Genomic DNA, 21,489 nt, shown 5'->3' with positions numbered 1-21,489 from the left:
ACTCCTATATGAACTCAGCCTGATCGAATGAGCGTATTTCGTATAGCGAATATTGATACCATATACTTCTATGTGAACTCAGCCTTAGGCTGCGTTCACATAGAAGTATACTATTCGGGTATACGGTGCACGTTTTACAGGTGCACGCGTATATAGTTCAATCGAGCAAGGCAATTTCATAGTACCGGGTCACATAAGGCTACGATCGCATAGAAGTATACTATTCGGGTATACGATGCACGTTTTGCAGGTGCACGCGTATAGATTAAATCGAGCAAGGTAATTTCATAGTACCGGGTCACATAAGAGCTATTCGAAAAGGCCGTATACCTGCGTATAGTATAGTATAGTGGGAATCGCGCGTGTTCGATTTTAGTGCAGCGTATACCGTCCAAGTTTTAAAAACCTAAACCATATGCGGGTAAATTCATTTTTTAATAGATGCACTATCTAATTCTGCACATTATGACACCTCATTGAATGCAATGTGACCTCAAGAAGTAAAGTTACAAGCATTTGATAAGACGAAGAAAATGGGTAAACTGACATACTCGCTGTTCGCTATACGAAATACGCTCATTCGATCAGGCTGAGTTCACATAGTATACTCCTTTATGAACTCAGCCTGATAGAATGAGCGTATTTCGTATAGCGAATACCGTATACCGTATACCGTGAACTCAGCCTTACGGATAAAGTACAATCCAAGGATGTCTGGATATGTTACAAAATGTTCTGCTCGCTACGCTCGCATTTACGATTTATGGTTATGGTTTCAAATGTGAGTTCCTCAAAATCTTGCATGAGTAAGGGACCGTTCACAAACACTAGTTGGGGGGGGCCTGATGCAAAAATATTCCATCGCGACAATATTTTTGCCCCCCCCCCCTTTCGAGATCTCAAAAATTTCAGGGCCCCCTTTTTGACATGAAAATTATGGGTCAGCCCCATAGAAAAGCATATAAACTCAATTTTCCCAGGAAAATATTTGGTCATTTTTTCAGCCCCCCTCAGGAGGGTAAAAAATTTAAGGGTCCCCTTTTTGCATCAGGCCCCCTAAAAAGTGTTTGTGAACGGTCCCTAAAGGGCATGAGTAAAGGGGGGGGGTATGAAGATTTCTGGCACGTCAAAAGGGCGGGGGTGTCACGTTGAAAGGGGGGTCCAAAGATTTTTTGGCACGGCTAAAGGGGGGGGGGCAAGCGAATTTTGGCAGACCATTGTGAGAATTGACCACCCCGGGGTACACTCGTTGCTGTTCTGTATTGTACATATATAATACATAGCAGTTATAGCTATGGGTAGGTAGGGAATTGGAGACCGTTAAGGGGGAATAATACCCTGATTTTCATCAGTACCCCTCTTCTTTTTTTTCTTGCAAATTTATAAAGTACATAAATATGTTCATCACCTCATGTCATGAACTTATAAAATATATCTACATACAAAGTGTTTTTAAACCATTTTAGTAAGTCATTTTAGCCCTATATATTTTTGTTTACTGTATCCTAGTAACTGAGATGTGTGTTTCATAACAAACCATAATTTATTCTATTGAACATGTCCAAGTAGAATACATGAATAGAATACATTAAATCCTTTGTTATACTATCTATAGAAATGTACTCACTGATTATAACACTGAATAAATTAAATACGCCTAATCTCTTCCACATAGACAATTTAATACTACACCATGTATGTATCTTCTATAATGTGTTGTTAGGAAAAGAGATTAAAAAAAGGCTATAAGGTCATCAAAGGTCAGGTTATATGTCAATTGGTTCAGGTCAAATTCAGGCATCAATTTTGAATACATGTGATAGTCTGGTATATCATACATGTCATAATGAGGCATCAATTTTGATATTTTGTCTGTTACTGGATATATAATGGAAATGTGTGAGGTGGATATACTAAAATACCTTGGGATGTAAATGGTGAGTACAATTTAGATTGCCTTGTTGAGATGGATTGGGCAAATAAATATTAAAATAGTTACCAAAATCACAAAAATGAAGCTTACGGAAAACTACCTAATATGGTGGTATAGGTGACAAAAAATACAATCTTTTTCAACATTGCTGTAGTGTGGTTGTGGTAACCTGTTACCTATGGCTTAATTAGGTTTCAGTGAAATAGTGTCGCAAGTTCAAAATACAAAATATAGCTCAACATTGAAAATAGAAGCATTTTAACCGGTTCGTTTTTTGATAGTTGTGGAGCACCAAGTTCATGAAGTAATAAAAGAAATCAGGGACCACTTATTCCCATTTTACATATCAACATTATTTCCCTAATGTGTTAGCAACACATATCCAAAATTTTAACGAAATCCGTTGATAGTAAGCTTTCCAAAATGAAGTGAATTTAAAACATCAGTGATGTACCACTTTTTGGCTCATACCATTAGAAGTATGTACGCGTCATTGATACTGATGCCACCAATTGAACGAGAAGATTTGCCCCTTCATTTTGCATACCACTTTGTCCAATTTCTTTTTCTCATTTCTTCACAAAATGCAAAAAATGCAAACATGGACAATGACACACTTAAGGGGGTAGGAAGTTTACCCCCTTCGGGGGCCCCTACTACATGAGCACACACAAAAAATTCTCCACCAACAGCAAATTAACTCACTACTAGTAATTACGCAAATAGGCCTATATGCAAATCAGGGGTCGGCTTCACTATATAATACATTAGAACATATTAGTAACACTTTGACCAAGTTTCAGAGCAAAAGTATGCAAAATAAAAGTACCATGAACATTTATGCATTGATTTTTAGCAAAATATTGGCAACTATTACATATAATCATGGAAGAGGCGAAGCCGAGTTTTTTTACCCCCAAAATAATGATTATTATATATAATTATATGAGACGATAGATACACGACAGTGGCTAAAACCAGTACCTTTATTCTCATTCTTAAACACTGTCTTCCATGATATAATGAATCTTTACATTCCTTTTAGCTCAATAACTATATTGATTATTGATAAAAACAATAAGATACGAAGAAAGTAGGCCTATATTTGAATGTATTATGGAAACCGTATGTCCGATTTGCTTCAAACAAAAGGGAAATTGATCAGTGTTATCCCTACTCAATTAAGGTTGGTCTTAACCCTGGAATTATGGAAACTTTCGGGCCTCATATCCGCTAAATTGTTGATTACGTTGAACGAAAAAGAAGTGGGCCAAAAAACCCGTTTTTTGGCCCAAATTTGACCTCACAGATAACTTTTTCAAGTCTTTGCCATTCTAAATATGTATACTTTTATTTTATACTTTAGACCAACAATTTAAATGTCTATGTAATCATAAGGGTGTGGAGGACAACATTCGTTGCGATTTGGTAGTTCACAGCATCTTTTGTAAAAATTGATCATTTCATAGCGAGTGTGTAGAAGAATTCAAATATCACAGATATACTTTAGTAGGACCTAGGGTTCTTGAAATGTGTTGTAAAGAGGGTCGAAACAACAACACTTTTGTAAAACGTATACTCTCTAAATGTAAAAAAGGGAAAAACTCACTCCCCAAAAGAGTGATTCACTTATAAAACCACTCAAAAATGAATGAAATGTGTTTTTTAAACTTAACAAAAAAAAAAAAAAGAGTGAAAACCACTCTTTAAGAGTGAATTTCAACTCGTTCAAGGAGTTTCATTTAAAAATGAAGGACAACACATTTTTAGAGTTGTCCTTCATTTAACTCCTTGAAAGAGTTAAAATTCACTCTTAAAGAGTGGTTTTCACTCTTTGAGTGGTTCTAAAGTTAAAAACACATTTCACTCCTTTTTGAGTGGTCTTATAAGTGAATCACTCTTTGGGAGTGAGTTTTTCACTCTTTTACATTTAGAGAGATAACTCATTCGCAACATTAATAAACCAAGCAATGTTTCGAAGTATATGATTTGTAAAACGAACTTTTGCAAAACATAATGTTATTTTTCAATAATATATTGATTTAGATAACGAAATTGCTTCTACCAACAATACCTATATAGACTTCACAATATTTAAATAATAGTCGTCATCAGAGTAAGTCATACACATACTAAAGAATAATAATGACCCTTGTTATGCAAAGTATCATGCAAAACGACGCTGTCCTTTGGGCTAACTTTGCTTGGCTGCACATCACATGCTCAGAGAAGATGAGCACTTAGGCTCATTTGCATGGCATTCGGACTCCTCCATAGTATTTGTTCATCTGTGTATGGAGAGGGTTCATTGTATTTGGATTCTTCAGTGCCCTACCCATTTTGCTGCTTGCCATTCGAGATGGACGGACGTATTTTGTTAGCTGTAGCCACTGTGGCAGTCCTGTTTTTTACAGGTATGTAATAATATTAATAATATTCAAAGTAATGCTTACTTTATTTCTCGTACTTGGAAAATTCTCACTTGTCTGGTGTTTTTTTTTTTTTTTCAAATAAGTTGAAAAAATATAGGGCATAATCTTAACAGCAATAAAAGTGTTTTTCAACTATGGATGACGGGGGTATACTGGACTGGTTCTATTTTGAAAATATCATAATGTGCTTAAGATTGCGTAAAAGCAGAGCAACCAACTTATTATTGTTCAAATTTGGGTATGCTGAATTTAGTCTCGTCAAAGACTACTCACGATCGCCGGCGCGGCGATGCCGCGACATCGAGCTAGCTGCGAAGCGGCGAGTAGTCTCTGCTTTATAGAGACGCACCATTTTTTTTACTCCTCGGTAAGCCATTTTTTCAAAATAGTAAAGTTCCCTATAGTAAAGTTCCCTATTTTTAACAATTTTGTAGCATCTAAATCTCGCATGCCGTGAAAAAAAATCATTAATTTTAAGTTAAAATACATTCATGGGCATTGATCCATTTCTATGGATTAGGCCTATTTTCTTCAAAAAACTCATGTATTGGGTTACTCACTAAAACATATCCACATCATATCCATCCCACGTATATGGCTCACATGAGTATGGCATAGATTTCTTTTTGACATAGGGTGGACTTTATAATTTTTCATGAATAAAATGCACACAAAAGACTTATAGGCCTACCAATTTGAAGCTAAAATATTGTAGACCTATGATGAAAAATGGACCAAATTCACGCAAACCGCGAGAAAATCTGCTATTAAAAAACTAAGATTGCTCATAATAATTAATTTTTCTTCTAATTTTTGTTCACCCTTAACACCAATTTTTTTCTGTTCTGAGGTGGAGTAATTTTTTTTTTGTTCAAATGGCGAGACATGATTTTTCTTCATTAAACTACTTTGCCCCCCCCCTAATGATGCGTCCCTTACACACTGTAACCACAAGTCACAAGGCATCAAAGTATATATATATTAATTGTGACCTATCCCTTATCTGCTACGTGTATCCATAGTTCTATGCTCCACTAACTTTCCGATAAAAAAAGTCTCAGATTTATTTACCCTAATAATAGAATTGCAAATCCATGTTACGCAATCCCATTGTGACACTTTCCCGGTTCCCTGCGCATCATTACCATAATCAATTCTTTAGCATAATAACAATATTGACACACCCTGTTCAATAGATTATGTTTGTGTCATACTATTTAAGCATCCATGATTTAAGGGACGCACTATTTGATTTTGGGGTGGGTGGGGGTGCTGGAAGTTGGGGTCAAGATTTTTTTTCACCGCCGAAGTGGTGGTGTTTCTTTCGCTGCCGAAAGCGGTAAAGTATATTAATGTTCATGTATTATTGTTCAGGGCCTAGACAGTTAGGCGGGGGAAAGTTTTTCAAAAGCTTTCAATACCGAAATGAGTTGTTCTCTACACCCTTGATCAGGTTAGCCGATCTACTTTCGAAATTCCAACACTGCGCGGGCAGCATTCCTTAAAGTTGAGCCAGTAGCTCCTGCCAGTGTGCTTGTTGATTATGTAGCCTATTCATTTCTATAGATACATACATACATGAGAGCTTTTTGTTTTTGTTTTGGGGGGCACTGTAATGGTGAGGGGGGTATCAGGCGCGTCCGTAAATTCACGTAAAAAGGGTATTTTTTCAGACTAGGGTACGTTACGTGCGTAACGTGAATGGTACATCAAATTCATGTAAAATTGGTGTAAAAGGGTATGTTTTTGGAGCTCAATACGTACTTAGGGTAGTTTTGCCAAGTTTGGGATTTTGTGCTTTCAGTCATTCATGAAAAGTGAAAGGAAAGTGTCTTCTTCCTACACCCCAAAAGCAGTTAAAAGCCATCTTTTAGCTGTCAGAGATGACAGATCCCTATACTGGCCCAGCTAGCATACTAAACACGAGGTCCCCGGACGAGGTCACAACTTGTTCAGAATATACAACCAATCAGCATGCTTTTTCTTAACTGTGGAGTCAATAAATTTTGAGGAAAAATATAAGAGGATTTCCGATTGGCCGAACCTCTTTAAACTCATTAATATTCATAGTCTTGGTGGCTTCCAGCCCAGAAAATTTGATCGGAACATGGTCTAAAGGAGCATCAAAGCAACCACAAACTTCTAGGTTTGTATTTAAGCTGTGTCAATGAACTTTTGACATGTGTGAAATTTTACCGGGGTATTTACAAACACAACGATTGAATAATTTGGCTTTCTTAAAATATAAATCAATGAGTTTCAGGATTTTGGTTGGGTTTACCACTAAATCCAGTATAATTAATGCTCTAGGATGTTTTAAATCGAGACGAAATAAACCAAGCTAATCTGGCCGTGTTTGCCGTCTTCTTCCAACTTCAATGTGTGGTTTGCAATCGCCATGGTCGTAATTTGCGTTGGACTTGCAGTTCAAAGTCTCTTGGATATGTGGAGATATGGGTACATCACAATCCCAAAGAATAAATTCTACAATATTTCAATAAAAAGGGTTGGACCTGTGATCCAAAAAGGGGAAATTATTGGCCCAAAAATCTTGAAAATATTGGACATACTGCATGAACTTTGAGGTAAGCTTTAGCACCACGTAAACTTGCATGGCTCAAAATTCAGACGGCTTGCCAGAAATTGCTAGCCCTATATCATGACACTCGCCGCCTGGGTTCTGTGTGTTTACTTGTTTAGGGGTAATAATTGCATCAATTACTTGTTTAGGGTTGGGGAAAAGACAACTACTTGTTTAGGGTAGCAAATCGTGCAACTTATCTACTTGTTTAGGGGGGGAAATTTCAGTCTCGGAAATACTTGTTTAGGGTGCTTTTTGAGAGTCCTCGGACGCGCCTGATACCCCCTCTTGACACTATAGTGGCCCCCCCGGGGTTACACGCCATTTCAAGCGTGAAAAACCAAAACAGTCACCATCTTCTCATAGATACATGAGAAGATGGCGACTATAATCATGTTGAGAGCAGTGGCGTGCGCAAAGGGTGTGGGGCCGGGGAGGGGTGCCACCCCCACTGTTGTCAAAAAGTCGCTGGAAATCCCGGGCGGGAAATGTACTCAATCGGGCAGGCGGCGGATGACATGATCGAGCCGGCAACTTGTGAAACCGCCCGGCCGTATGGCATTTTCCAATATAGTCGGTTAGTTTTGTGGGGTTCATTATCGAACCCCAACGGTTTTAGCTTGTATTTATATTATTTATCAACATAGGCCTATTTGTTTGTGATATTTCAAGCGTTTTAAAATTTCAAAATAATCCCATTCAATTACACGGTTGACATGAAAATTTACTGAATTTAGAGAATGCAATGCGGCCACACCACCTGCAAGGGGGGGTAAATTAGCTATTACAACTAGCGAATCCAGCCGGAAATTTCAGAACAGTCGGGGTAATCAAGACCCGCGCCCTCCGAACTTTGAAAAACCTGCGCACGCTACTGGTTGAGAGTTCTCAGTAGAAAGCATGTCCATAACTTGGATATACCAGAGAATATCTTCTCCATCTAATCATAATGACCAGGCCCTTTAACTCCGATCTAAAATAGGCCTATCATACCGGTTTACATTAATTTTACTCTACATTATCTTGCTGTACTATTAGGGCGCCATAGGTTTTCTGAGAACAAGACAAATTATACGTAATCTATTCATGACTTCAGTGATGCGACCTCGATGGACACGATTTGTATTCACCATGTCCATTGAAGTGAGAGACAATTGAATAGCTAGAATTTTAGAACGTTAGAAATACTGAATCCATCCATATGCAGGTATTAATATGTAAATATTAAGAATCAGATAGTGGATAAATAAGAGAAGATTATTTTTTATCATTAGAGCGCCGTTGCGTAGTACGCACCATTAAAGCCATATAACATTTGCTGAGAAGAACGCCCTCAAAAAAAAAAAAATTGATTCGGGTTTTTACACGATTCTAATGTACTTTAGTAAACAAAGATTCTCTGCAAAAATCAAGACTTTAGGTACTGTACTTTTGTCAAAGTCCGTTCAATGAACAGACTTTTCTGCGTAAAAATTAGGTTACACAATCTGACCAAAGTTGGTTATTCAGATGATTGGTTTGGAGTGTCCCCTTAAGAAATCAGTATAGGTGGCCCCCGCGGGTGTACTTGGGTCACTAGTTATGATACCGTAAACGTTCGCCCAATGGCGCCCCTGGGCTCCTTTGACTTGGGGGTAAATTTCATGTACAAATAGAGAGCTCACTCCTAAAAAAATCCCAACAAGAATTAAGGGTATGTGCCCTTATTTGCTGGTGGGATTTTTATGGGAGGGCACTTTTAGTTTGTCTAAAATTCCAGTTATGTCAGGGGAGCCCATAGCGCCATTAATTAGGCGAACGTCACGGTATACCGGCGTTATCAACCCATCAATAGTGATACTAGTATAAGGGTAACCCTATGATATGTTCGCAGGGAATAAATAAGATTGGGAAGTGTCACTCTATATAAAAAGTAATAAAAACACTACCGGCTGCAACGCGTCCGTGCTCCGCGTTTATAAGTAATGAAAATTACCCGTAAAATCGCGGCTTGCTGCATCCACGCCAACCCTGCTACAGTGCATTTTTTCAAATGTTGGACAGCTGTTTTAATATATTTTAACGCATCCATTAACTTAATTTAATAATACATCAAATCGACCAACAATCCCAATATCCAGGCCAATATTTATACAAGAAAAATACTGTTTCAATCACAAAAATTAAAGCCATATTATAACATTATCATACAAAATAGATTAGCATTTCTTTGCCATAAAATGTTAGTTTTTACTGTCAGATATCCCCTTTTATTTTTGAGACGAACAACTACGGCAAATCAAAGAAAATTGGAATATACTACCAGCGCGTATGTCGCCAATACGTACCACTCCTTCGGTCATGTTATGGTACGACCCTTTGTTGTGTAGTTCACCGTCCCGCACGCCGTGTATGTACTGTGTGTTATGAACATCGTGGAATGCGTTCGACTAATAATTCCATCGTAATAATAAGACGCCGGTTCCGGCACTTTATTCAAAATTTCGGATTTTGACAAAACTACAGCACCTAGAGTCTTGATTTTTGCAGGGTATATTGGTTAAATAAAGTACAATGTAATCGTGTAAAAAATGAATTTTAAAAATCAGTGAGGGCGTCCTCAACAGTAAATGTTATAATGTGGCTTTAACCTTAAAGCCTTAAGGTTAAAGCCACATTATAACATTTCTTTAAAAATAGATTAGTATTCATTTTCAATAAAATGTTAGCATTTACTGTCAGATATGTCCCCTTTTAATTTTGAGCCAAACAAGTGAGGTAAAGCAAAGACAATTGGAATTTACAACTAGCGCCAATGCGCCGGTGGTTGTAATATGGTACGATCCTGTGGCGTGTCTGTGTGTGTCCCGCACGCCGTGTACGTAGGGGTGTGTTGACATCGCATACGCGTTCGAGTAACATTTCTATTGTAATAATAAAACGCCGAATCCGGCAGTTTATTGAAAATCTCGGATTTTGACAAAACTACAGCACCTAAAGTCTTGATTTTTGCAGAGAATCTTTGTTTACTAAAGGAAGTTACAATCGTGTAAAAACCTGAATTTAAATTTTTTTTGAGGGCGTCCTTTTCAGCAAATGTTATAATATGGCTTTAATTTCGCGCCTACACGTAAGATTTGGCGATAGTCCATTTAGATCATCGTTGTCAAGCTCGAGGTGATTGACCCCCGATGATTGACAGTTTGGACGCGTACTGTACGCCTAGCCATGGTAGTGTTAGCACCCGTTAGCACCCCATGGCGTCACCCACCACCTGTATGTACCGGTACGCTTTACAAAAGTGTTGTTGTTTCAGCCCTCTTTACAACGTAACTCAACTCCACGGGACCTACAAAAGTATATCTGTGATATTTTTAATTCTTCTACACACTCGCTATTCGCTACTTGCACGGTTCCGCCATTATGCACTATGTGCGGGAGAGCCTCGAACTGGCAGCATACATGAATGGGAATTGAACTAGTCATAACGTTCTGTGTAAGGTTACATAATTCTTCCTTTCATGTATGCTGCCAGTTCGAGGCTCTCCCGCACATAGTGCATAATGGCGGAACCGTGCAAGTAGCGAATAAACTGAAATGATCAATGCAATTTTTCCAAAGCTCACAACCATTCGCAAGATGCTGTGAACTACCAAATCACAACAGTTTAAGATAGTTGCTAACGTTGTACTCCGTACGGTACCTTTGAATATAGGACCCACGGTCCAAATTTTGCAACATTTCAGGATAACGGTTCTGGTAGGATCTAGGAAGGGAGGTGGTCGGCCGAGAAACGAAGCTAGTAGGCCTACGAAACGTTTATATAGGACATCATCGATTTGTTTTGGTATATTCCTTAACATTTCGAACAATAAAAATAATTAAACTGTGATAAATGAAACATAAAAATGAGGAGAATAATTTTTTGACTTTGTGAAGTTAGGTTTCCACTTTGAATGCGCGCGCTTTCAATTCACTGTTTAATATGCTTGGATGCACAATGTATATCGGAATGATTGTGGAGCCACAAGACGGAAAATGCGTTGGACAAATTAATTCACATCGCGCAGACTAATTCATTTACTGGGCAAATAGCAAAACGGGGGACAGGTAAATGGCGAGTTAAAAAAAAATGGGCGAGTTAGATGAACTTCGGCGAGTTAGAATGGCGAGTTAGATTAGTTACCCTGAGTGACCCCTGCTGAGAAGTTCCGCCGGCGAGTTAGGATTTTTTCGTCAAGTCCCGCCGATGAGTTACGACAGGTCCCATCGGTACGTGAGTTACGACAAGTCCCATAAGCGAGTTAAGATTTTTTACAGCAAGTCTTATTGGCGAGTTATGATTTATATAAATATTCTAAAATATCAAAATAATGCTTTATATAGTTTCTTTCATTATCATCATGATTTATGTACTAGCCCTGTTGAGGGATTTTATGGTGGTGCCGTAACTCGCCGGTGTGACTTGACGGCATTGCTATAACTCGCTTACAGGACTTGGTGGTGTTGTCGTAACTCAGGCGCTTGCAGGACTTGATGGTATTGACGTAACTCGGCGGTGGAACTTGTTGGTGTTGTCTTAACTCGCCGATGGGACATGGTGTTGTTACTCGCCGATGGTACATGATGCATTGATGGTGTTGTCGTAACTCGCCGATGGGACTTGATGGCTTTGTCGTAACTCGCCTTTAGCTGAAGTTATACTTCGTGGGGGGTAATTGACAAAAATATCTGTGGGGGTAACTCGCCTTTTAATTCGCTTTTCTTCAACTCGCCTTTTTTTAACTCGTCTGTTTTAACTCGCATAGTTACTGCTCTCGCAAAAACGTTCGTTTTGACGTGTTATTTGCCATAACTGAATAACTGCAATACGTATGGAAAATATAAATGTGTCCAGCGGCTTCCTCGACTCATTTCCAATAACATATAATAACCCAAACTGGGACAAATATGCCCTGAATGTTCCGACTCGCCTTAAGGTGGTACGGATAATGTGGTATTGCATACTGAATCGTAATTTATTTAACCCGATTTCATAATATCATAATGCTATTTTAATCTTTTTGGTGGTGTGCGTAGGATTTCATGGTGAGGGGGCAGGGCAATTATATAGCTAGCCCCGTTCTTGAAGGGGGGCCGACCTGCTCGTAATAAGGGGCTGGGCAATAATTGAGCCTCCAGCTTGTCAAAAATTCTTTGCCCCCTTTGCACATGCCAAATTTTTGGGATGTCAATTTGCAAACCTTAAATAGACTAGATACCGGGGGTGGGGTTGGGACACTTAGAAGTGACGGGTTTGTGCCTGACGACTCGATAGGTAGGGAATATCGGGTATAAAACGTTGTTTTTAAAAAGGGGGTCATTGGGTACAAACAAAATGAAAAAGTGGGTCATTGGGTATAATATTTTGAAAAAAGGGGGTCATTGAGTATAAGATTTCAAAAAAGGATCATCGGGTAGAAAATTTTGAAAAAATGGAGCAAAATTCTGCTGCTTGTTCCAAATTTTCAATACAAAATGTAATTTGCTGAAATACGAGAATTAAAGTTTCTGCATTATTTTGTGGCATTTTGATTATGCCATTTTAGAAAAAGGGGAGATCATTGGGTAGCCGCAAAACAAAGGGTAATCGGGTATGACTTTAAAAAAGGGGCCATCGGGTATAGTCGACTTCAAAAGAGGGGACCTATTTTATAAGCACATACCGTCGCGTCACCCCGGATATATTGCGAGTGTAGCGAGCATGGACAATTGCATATTTAGACGTTTCCGTGCAGGTCTACTGTTTTTTTCAGATTCAGATTATTTTATTTTCACATATAAAATCACATCTTCACATACATAAGTAATTAAGATAAATGTTACATGGATTGCACATTATAAAAGTTTTTAAATAAACAAAGTTTTCCTAAGCCTTTTTAGAGCGTTTTATTTAAAAGGCGCCCCATGAATTATGTGTGCCAAAAATCGTTTGCCCCCTCTCGGCTCTCCAAAATTGCTTGCCCCCCCCACTCGGCTTGCCAAAAAAATCCTGCCATCCTCCTTCAATTTTACCCTTCCCCACGGGGCTTATTATTAATGACTAATGACTCTAAATACAGTAAACATGACAATGTGATTTTAAGTTTGTATTGTGTACCGGTATTCATTTGCTTTAATATTCGTTTGCTTATGTTTCTGCCTCAACAGGAGCCTCGGGTACCCCGGAGCCGGGTGATGTGCAACTTGTAGGTGGGGATAACGCTCGAATTGGTAGACTGGAGTTTTATATAGATCAGTGGTATACGGTATGCGATAACGGATTTGGACTCGATGAGGCTGAAGTGATCTGTCGACAACTCGGCCATTCTACCGACCATGCTGTACCTGTATATGATGGTCCATGGGCAGATGGTACAGGGAAGATTGCAAATATAACGAACTGTCCTGCTTCTGGGAATACGGTCGACGATTGTAACTATGATGGGGATGATTCAATACTTAGTTCATCAGCAGGAAATTCCGTCAAGCCATACCAGTGCCTGCACAACGAAGATGTTGGGGTGCATTGCATAGAAGGTGAGTGGTATCATAAGGATCGCACCATTTGATTTCTAGTGGGTGGGAGTTTGAAAAAAAAAACCCAACCTTATCCTACTATTGAGGCAAAAATAAATCGCCAAACTGATGCTGATGAGTAAAACAAACCCCAAAATTCCCTAACCTAACGCTGTATAAAGGTAGGCCTATTATGCGAGGGTAGTCAATATGTAATGAAAGTTTACCTTTGACCCCATATGTATCATAGAGCTATACATATATGACGTTTATAATTGAGGTAGTCCGTGTTACAAAATATGGCTCAGTCTAGGGTTACGAGCCAGTCTTCCTTATTATGAACCACACTGTGATACAAAAAAAATTGTATCTAAAAATCATATTGGTACATATTAACACCAACAACAATGCACAAGGCCCTCGTTTGGCGGAAAAAATCTTGATATTTCAACCCCTCTGAGCCTAGTTTACAAATGACAAACTTTGGAGGGGCATAACATCTTGCGCCATCATCCCAACCTGCATTTTGCATATTTTTGAAGCACCAAATGGTTACATAACTAAAAATCAAGAAAAACAGTTGCGCACTAAAACAGTAAATCCAATTTTTGAAATTGACGTAGCCTCATTGAGCAATTAATGTGGAGGTCAAAAATGACGAGCAGCACAATGTGGGTTTATACTGCATCACAAAAAGATGCGCCAACAAGATCCCAAATTTATTTTTCATCATCTAGCTTCTTTGGTGACTAGTAGACAAAAAACAAGCAAGAACTACTTGGGATCATGTGGGCGCACTGATATTATAGAGGTCAAATTTCATACTTTGTGCCGAATTGGCATGATTGCCTATAGACCTTTTTCCCTCTATCCCACAATGCACTATTCCAGGGGGGTATGACGTAGTTCATTAACCTCATAGATCGTGTGCATCCGATGGTCTTTGTAATGATTTTGTCTTAATATGGGCATACTGATTCCATATATGCGGATTATCGTAAAGGCCATCGATGTTACTAATTATGCAATTATTGAATACACGAGTGATGCAGTTACGGAGCAATGCAGAACATCTGTGTAAGAGATTAATGTTTACATTTTATTTTCATCTCCGAAAAAAAGTGAAACGGAAGCCGACAAAATATCACTGCGTGTCCCGTCATTAGTTTTTCACCATTAGGTCTATAAAATGTATACAAAGTTAGGTTTCAATAACAGGAAACTTATTTTGGCGACGACACCATGTCCATAAAGCATAGAAATGTTGTTTTTGCCCCGAAAGGTATTTAGTGATCGGGCGCCATTATCGTGATTATCGGGGATTCCTTTTTTTTTGTAATGAAGGCACCAGCCGAAATGTCCGTATTCAGAATGTAATGAACATAACTCTGTACTCCCCGGGGAGATGGATGTATTTTGCGACACTCGTACCCCCTGGAATAGTGCATGATGGGAAAGAGGAAAAAGGTCTATATGTGCAGCACAAAAGTGGAACTTTGACCGGCAATAGAAATGTGCGCCAACAAGATCCTATTTTACATTATGGATGATTGGCTAGAAGAGCTTATGTATAACTGATATCAAGTAAAAATTTTTTTTAAAAAACCGTGGGATCATGTGGGCGCAGAAATTCAATCGAGTTCAAATTTCATACTTTTATGCCAAATTGGCATATTTTTGCCTTTGTACAATATAACAGTTGAACAGTGGAACTTTGACTCGCAATTAAAAATGTGCACCAACAAGATCCATCTTGTAGCAAGTGAAAAAAGTGGGATCATGTGGGCGCACTAATCCAATAGAGGTCAAAGTTCATACTATCTGCCAAAGTGGCGTTATTTTGGCTATACCAAAGTGGAACCTATTGAATATAGTGCACCCACATGATTCCACCTTTTTTACTTGCTATCAGTTGTACATAAATCCCTCTAGCTAATCATCCAAAAAGTAAGATGGGATCTTGTTGGCGCATATTTTTATTGCTGGTCAAAGTTCCACTTTTGTGCTGCACATAGGTAAAATTAATATGAATTTGGCACAAATTATGAACTTTGACCTCTATTGAATTCAATAGAGGGCTCGCATGATACCACTTTTTCCGCCATTTGACGAAAACTCTGAATGTAGGCCTATATACACTTCATTTAGGTGTATTTTGTCTTGGGTCCAATCTCTAGCATGGAAAGTTTGCTATATCTTTATAAATATAATGATTGTTTGTACTAGATTTGGGTTTTTGTATCTCATTATTTGAAAGAACCAATGTTTAATTGCAATATTTTGAAACCACAAACCAAAACTGGGTGCTATGATGTACGAAATCTTTTTCGTGGTGACCTTTAAGATGGGTCTTTTCAGAAAAAAAAAAAAAAGAGATGAGGTTGTTGAAGAGTTTAGGCAGATAGGAAATGTGCTGTATAAATTTTTTGTTCATAGCTGAAATTTGCTGTAATCAACAATATCTGGTGAATGACTCAATTTCAGTACAAATTGACACCTAACACATTCAAATCGGTTGAAATTGGACGAAAATCGGATATTTTCTTTTGAATTAATACTTGTCCAATTGTTTTTGTTATATCAATCTATTGGCAATAAAATTCCTAGTAGCCAAATTTTCATATACCAGTTATATCACATCCATCCATCCCTGGTATACTATACTCAGAAACGGGGTTCAATGCGTATTATCTGTTTTTGGCTATAACAATGTAGGCTAATATAATCTTGAGCATGTTTTTGTAGCCTCAGCAGGTAGACTGATGATGAATTGCAGCTAATTAAATCTGAATATACAATTAAAAAAAACCCGCTTATTTTGTAAACAGATAATACAGATAATGTGATTATTTATGGATGAAACTTAAGGGAAATGCTATCAATGAGATAATTAATATATTAAACATACATTTTGTTTTGTCAACGATGAAAACCCGTTCACAAATAAAGTTTTTTAGGACCAATAATATTTGACAATTCAATCAGAAAATGCATGGTTGGATTGAGTAATCATGCAGTCTTTGTGATTATAATGTGCTTTGTAACTAACAGTAAACTATACCATGCGAGTAAATATATTTTAAACAAAATGCCATGCTTTTAAGGGATTGGAGGAGCCATATTTTTTCAGTTTTACGTGAATTGAGTAATAGATTGTCAGATTGTCAGCAAACATTCTTATTTCTTAAGGTCGTCTGAATATAGATTGTTGGATTGTTGGATTGTCGTGAAACTCGGTGGATGAGATTGTTACACGTCTGAATTAAATGTAGACCTATTTAGAACACATTTTTCAATTCAGCTTTCAACATGAAAATTCTTGAGCATTTCCTAATATATATATAAAGGGTTCACAAAAAATAACTCCCCCCTTAAAATTACAATACATTTCTTTGCATAACTTGACATACATTTCGTTGATTTGAAAATTTTAAAACCTGAATAAAGAAATCATTTTCCTACCCTCCTAAAGTTATTTTTTTTTTTTAAATGTCTTTGTTTTGGCCAAAAATAATCAAATTTGCCAAAAAAGATGCTTTCAGAAAAAGTTGCACTTTTCCACATCCTATACATGTAATGTACAAAAACATTCTCGATATCAATGTTTTGATTGATTTAATGGTGTTTTTGTTTTCTTTAATTTGTATGTATACGATAACCCAGTCACCCATGCAATCATCTTGCAGTATAAAACAATGATTCATTGACATGTACGGGGTATTTCTAGAAGGTTTTATTGAGCCGGTGTTTCAAAAATGGTAAAATCAATTTAGGATTTACAAAACATTTCTTTACAGAACTTGACATTCATTTTGTTGATTTAAACAAATTTAAAAACCTGTGAATAAAGGCATATTTTTGCTACCCTATCAAAGTTATTCTTTCTCAAAATCCTTTTGTTTTGGTAAAAAATACTCACATTTTTCAAAATGATGCTTTAAAAAGTTGCACTTTTTAACATCCCTAAATGAGGATGTTGAAAAGTGCAACTATGTCTGAAAGCATCATTTTTGGAAAATGTGATTATTTGTGGCCAAAACAAAAAGATTTTTAGAAGAAAAAACTTTGGGAGGGTAGAAAAACGATTCCTTTATTCACCGATTTTAAATTGTTCAAATCAACGAAATGTATGTCAAGTTATGGAAAGAAATGTTTTGTAATTAAGGGGGGGCGGTATTTTTGTGAACCCTTTATATATGTGTCATTGGTGGTATTTACTAATAAATACCGATATCCCCCACCCGATTGATTGTGCAACACAAAAAAGTACTAGCATTCAAAGTATTTCGATACAAGTTACCTGGAGTCTACGACCCAAGTTTGGGGTAAAGTGTCCGATTTAAGGGGGTACTACACCCCTGCCCAATTTTGTGCCAATATTTGCATTTTTCTCAAAAATTATAGCGCATTTGGAGTCGAGTATAAGATATGTGTATTATAAGGGCAAGGACTACAACTACTGTACTGGAAATCTTATTTCAGCACAGACAACAGTTGTGGAGTTACAGTCAAAAATTAGGGAAAACCAGTATTTGATCAATAAATCAATAACTACTTGCTTTGAGTTGAATTTTCAATACAGTAATTGTAGTCCTTGCCCCTATAATATACATATCTTGTCATAATGTGCTATAATTTTTGAGAAAATGCAAAATGGGCACAAAATTGGCCAGGTGTGTAGTACCTCCTTAAGGCACATTTTGACATCGGACCATATCACTCCTCCTTACGTCAAACATAAATTCGCCCAGCCCCATTTCCTAAAATAAAATTCTCAAAAAATTAAACTTGGCAGAGGTGGGCCTCGAACCCACGCCGCCTGCCGATAGCATAGCTATCGACTAAAACGTCAAGTGTATGGTTGCGATGCGCTAGCCCGCTCGCCCACCGGTTGTTCAGTAGCCATTTTGAAATACGAAGCTACAATGTATGTACATAACCTCAACATATCGGGTATAGAATTGACAATATAAAGACAGAAAACGTACCATATTTTCGGAATTGACATTAAAAACATTAATGTGTATTATTTCCAACAACAGTCGAGTCATTCCAAATCCAGTATTTTTTTCCAAACGTACCTGAGAGGTGTGGAAGATTTTGGAATTCCAACCAAATTTAACACAGTCAAGCCATTCCAAATCCAACCATTTTCCAAATGTGCATCAAAAGGTGTGGAAGATTCAAATTTGACAGTGCCAAACATAGCCCAACTGGGAAAGTATATTAAGTGTATGCCTATATCATACACAGTTACCTTAGTGGCTGTGCAATAATTATGACCCCCCCCCCTCGCCCAGGGGGGTAAATTAACTTCTCGGCCTGCTAAAAATTGCCTCCCTCCCACTTTGCACAAGCCAAATTTTTTTAGGTCTCAATTTGCAAACATTAAATGGTCTATGAATGCGTGCCCAAAATCGCTTGAATCCCAGGAATTGAACACAGACTGCAGAAGTACAAGTAACATTATTTTAATTTCTTAAATAACAGGAATTGAAAAATAATATTACCATATAAAGCCCGAAATGAAATTGAGGGTTTTCTATGATAAATAATTTGATAAAACATTGCTTCTTTTATTTTACAACCATAACTCTTGCATAGGTTGGGGGCGCACGTTTTATGTGACGTGTTATGTCAAAAGGAGACACTTTTGGGCAGGATAGTAAATGGAGAAAAAGCCAAAAATCTGCCCGGGGTGATTTTTTCACAATTTGGGTTTGTTGTGAATTGGTGATGTTATTAATGTTAAAAATATTGTCTGGTAGTTTTAGACCGGAATATAACTGGCATCTTGTATTTTTAAGACATTTTTCAAGGTAATTTCTACTCTCTACATTGTCAATAATATTTTTAAAGGCCGATTATATCTTAATTTCCAATTTTATAATACTATAACTTACGAACGCAATATCTTCGCTTAGATATGTCCGATTTCATTGGGGAAAACGACGATGTGGAGCAAAATATCTCTATATTTAAGATATGTAAAAACCTCAAAATTGATAACCTGCCCAAAAGTGTCTTTTGACATGACACGTCACATATGCGCGATTGGAGATTTCAACATTGCATCAATGTTTTAAAAAACAACATTGAAATTCAATTTAAAGTTGAAACAACATTGATTCCACATTAACATATCAACATGTGCCTGCTGGACATGCCTTTAAACAAAAAACAAAACAAAATATAACCTACATGTTTTATAGATCGATTTCTAATGTTTTGGTGATGGCCCTAGCTGTTAAGGGGTGGGGTATGAACGTTTGGACAGTATATCGAATTGCATTCTGAATATGAAGAATGTCCTTCTGATATCAAATAATTTAGATTTTTGAAATTCGCAATGTAATACACATTTTATGGCAAATCATTAAAATTGAAATTTTTGATATTTAACAGTACTCGAAGTAAACTTTACAAATCTGGTGATTTATACTTGAAGTGTATGTAGGTGGGATGAAAAGCCGACGATCAATTGAAAATTTTGACCTTTCGTATTGAAGATATGGATTTTTTTCCCCAAAACACCAAAACAAATTAGGCCTTTTGGGAAAAAAATCCATATCTTCAATATGAAAGGTCAAAATTTTCAATTGATCGTCGGCTTTTTCTCCCAGCTACATACACATTAATAATATATCATTAGATTTATAAATTTTACTTAGAGGACTGTTATATATCAAAAATGTGAAAAATAGCAAATTTTAATAATTTGTCATAAAATTTGTATTATATCGTGAATTTCAAAAAAAGAAAATTATTTGATATCAGAAAGACATTCTGTGTATTCAGAATGCAATTCGATATGTCTGATGTGCTCTCATGTCCCATAAAAATACTGTCGAAACGTTTAAAACGCTCATTCCAGATCCCTTAACTATAAACTCAGTACAATTAACATATAATTTTGAGTAAAGCATTGGTATTAATTCCTACTCGTTCTAATTCCACCAAAAATCTTGCATATTTCAAAATCTGCTATTAAATTGATAGCGCCAGATCCAGATGAAATTCCAGCTGGAATTTGACTACAAAATCCCACTGACAATAAATCCAACTGGAATTATGTGAAATGTTAAAATCTTCCACAGTACTCTGCTGGAATTAAGTGTAGTATAGGTAAACATTGGTAAACAATTGCTGCTGGATTGGACGTTTGGTTCAGCTGGAATTGAGGTAGTATCCAACTGGAATCATGTTAGATTTCAAAATCTTCCACACCATTCAGCTGGAATTCAACCTAAAACAGGTGGATTTATCCAACCGGATTTTACTTCTGGTGCAGCTGGAATTGAGGTAGCAATCTCCAATCTTCCAGGGGGGGGGGGGTGGATTTCAAATAGAATAGCCCAATACGAGGAGCCTATGATGCACAGCGTCATCATCCCTATATCTTCGTCTCAAAAATTGCCGTGATAGTACGGCGAATCCTCTCGTTTTTCAAAAGCTACGCATGGCGATTTTGTTCGAGATAGGCCGAGCGACTCGGGCTAAGCATACCATTTACATGATATGAGATACCATAGCCATGCCATAGAGCCTGCCGTTTAGTTTCTATTCTACGATTTGCGCATGATCAGTTCCACATATGGTGTTACTATTATAGAAAATTCGAGTTGTTTTCAGGTAAAACCATGAAAACGCAGGTCTTATTTCCAGTACACTAACTCGAAAAGCAATACACTAATTAGCGGGGCCTTGCTGTTTGCTGTGGTTATCTTTAACTGCATTTTATAAGTAAAGATTTTGAAATCCAAAGTAAAAATTCTGATATATTCAACTATTTGAGAAATGAATTCAGCATCGAAGTGGTTACGTAATTCTCTTGGTTACCGGATCACGCTACTTTGGTATGCCTTCGAGTGCCATATACTTTATGTGGTGATCATTTCGATCGTGGTTCATTACTCTAGCGCGTGATCCCGTTGACATAGTAACATTACGTAACTTCGATACTGAATTATAAAAGGAACCCGTGTAAAATCCAGGTGCTGTATCTATAATACAATGTACATTATCGA

General features: G+C 37.3%; 1 protein-coding gene across 1 annotated transcript in view; it reads left to right on the top strand.

Annotated features, from left to right (window-relative positions):
* Positions 1–4,177: 4,177 nt before the first annotated feature.
* Positions 4,178–21,489, top strand: part of LOC140162858 (uncharacterized) — a 40,184-nt gene continuing 22,872 nt past the window's right edge. Inside the window, exons 1-2 of the mRNA XM_072186164.1 lie at positions 4,178–4,347; positions 13,115–13,483. Coding sequence (XP_072042265.1) covers positions 4,188–4,347; positions 13,115–13,483 — 529 coding nt within the window. The 5' untranslated portion in view covers positions 4,178–4,187. The remainder of the gene's footprint in view (positions 4,348–13,114; positions 13,484–21,489) is intronic.

This window comes from Amphiura filiformis, chromosome 10, assembly GCF_039555335.1.
Source record: "Amphiura filiformis chromosome 10, Afil_fr2py, whole genome shotgun sequence".
NCBI classification, from domain to species: Eukaryota; Metazoa; Echinodermata; class Ophiuroidea; order Amphilepidida; family Amphiuridae; genus Amphiura; species Amphiura filiformis.
This window is presented reverse-complemented; position numbering and strand designations above follow the sequence as displayed.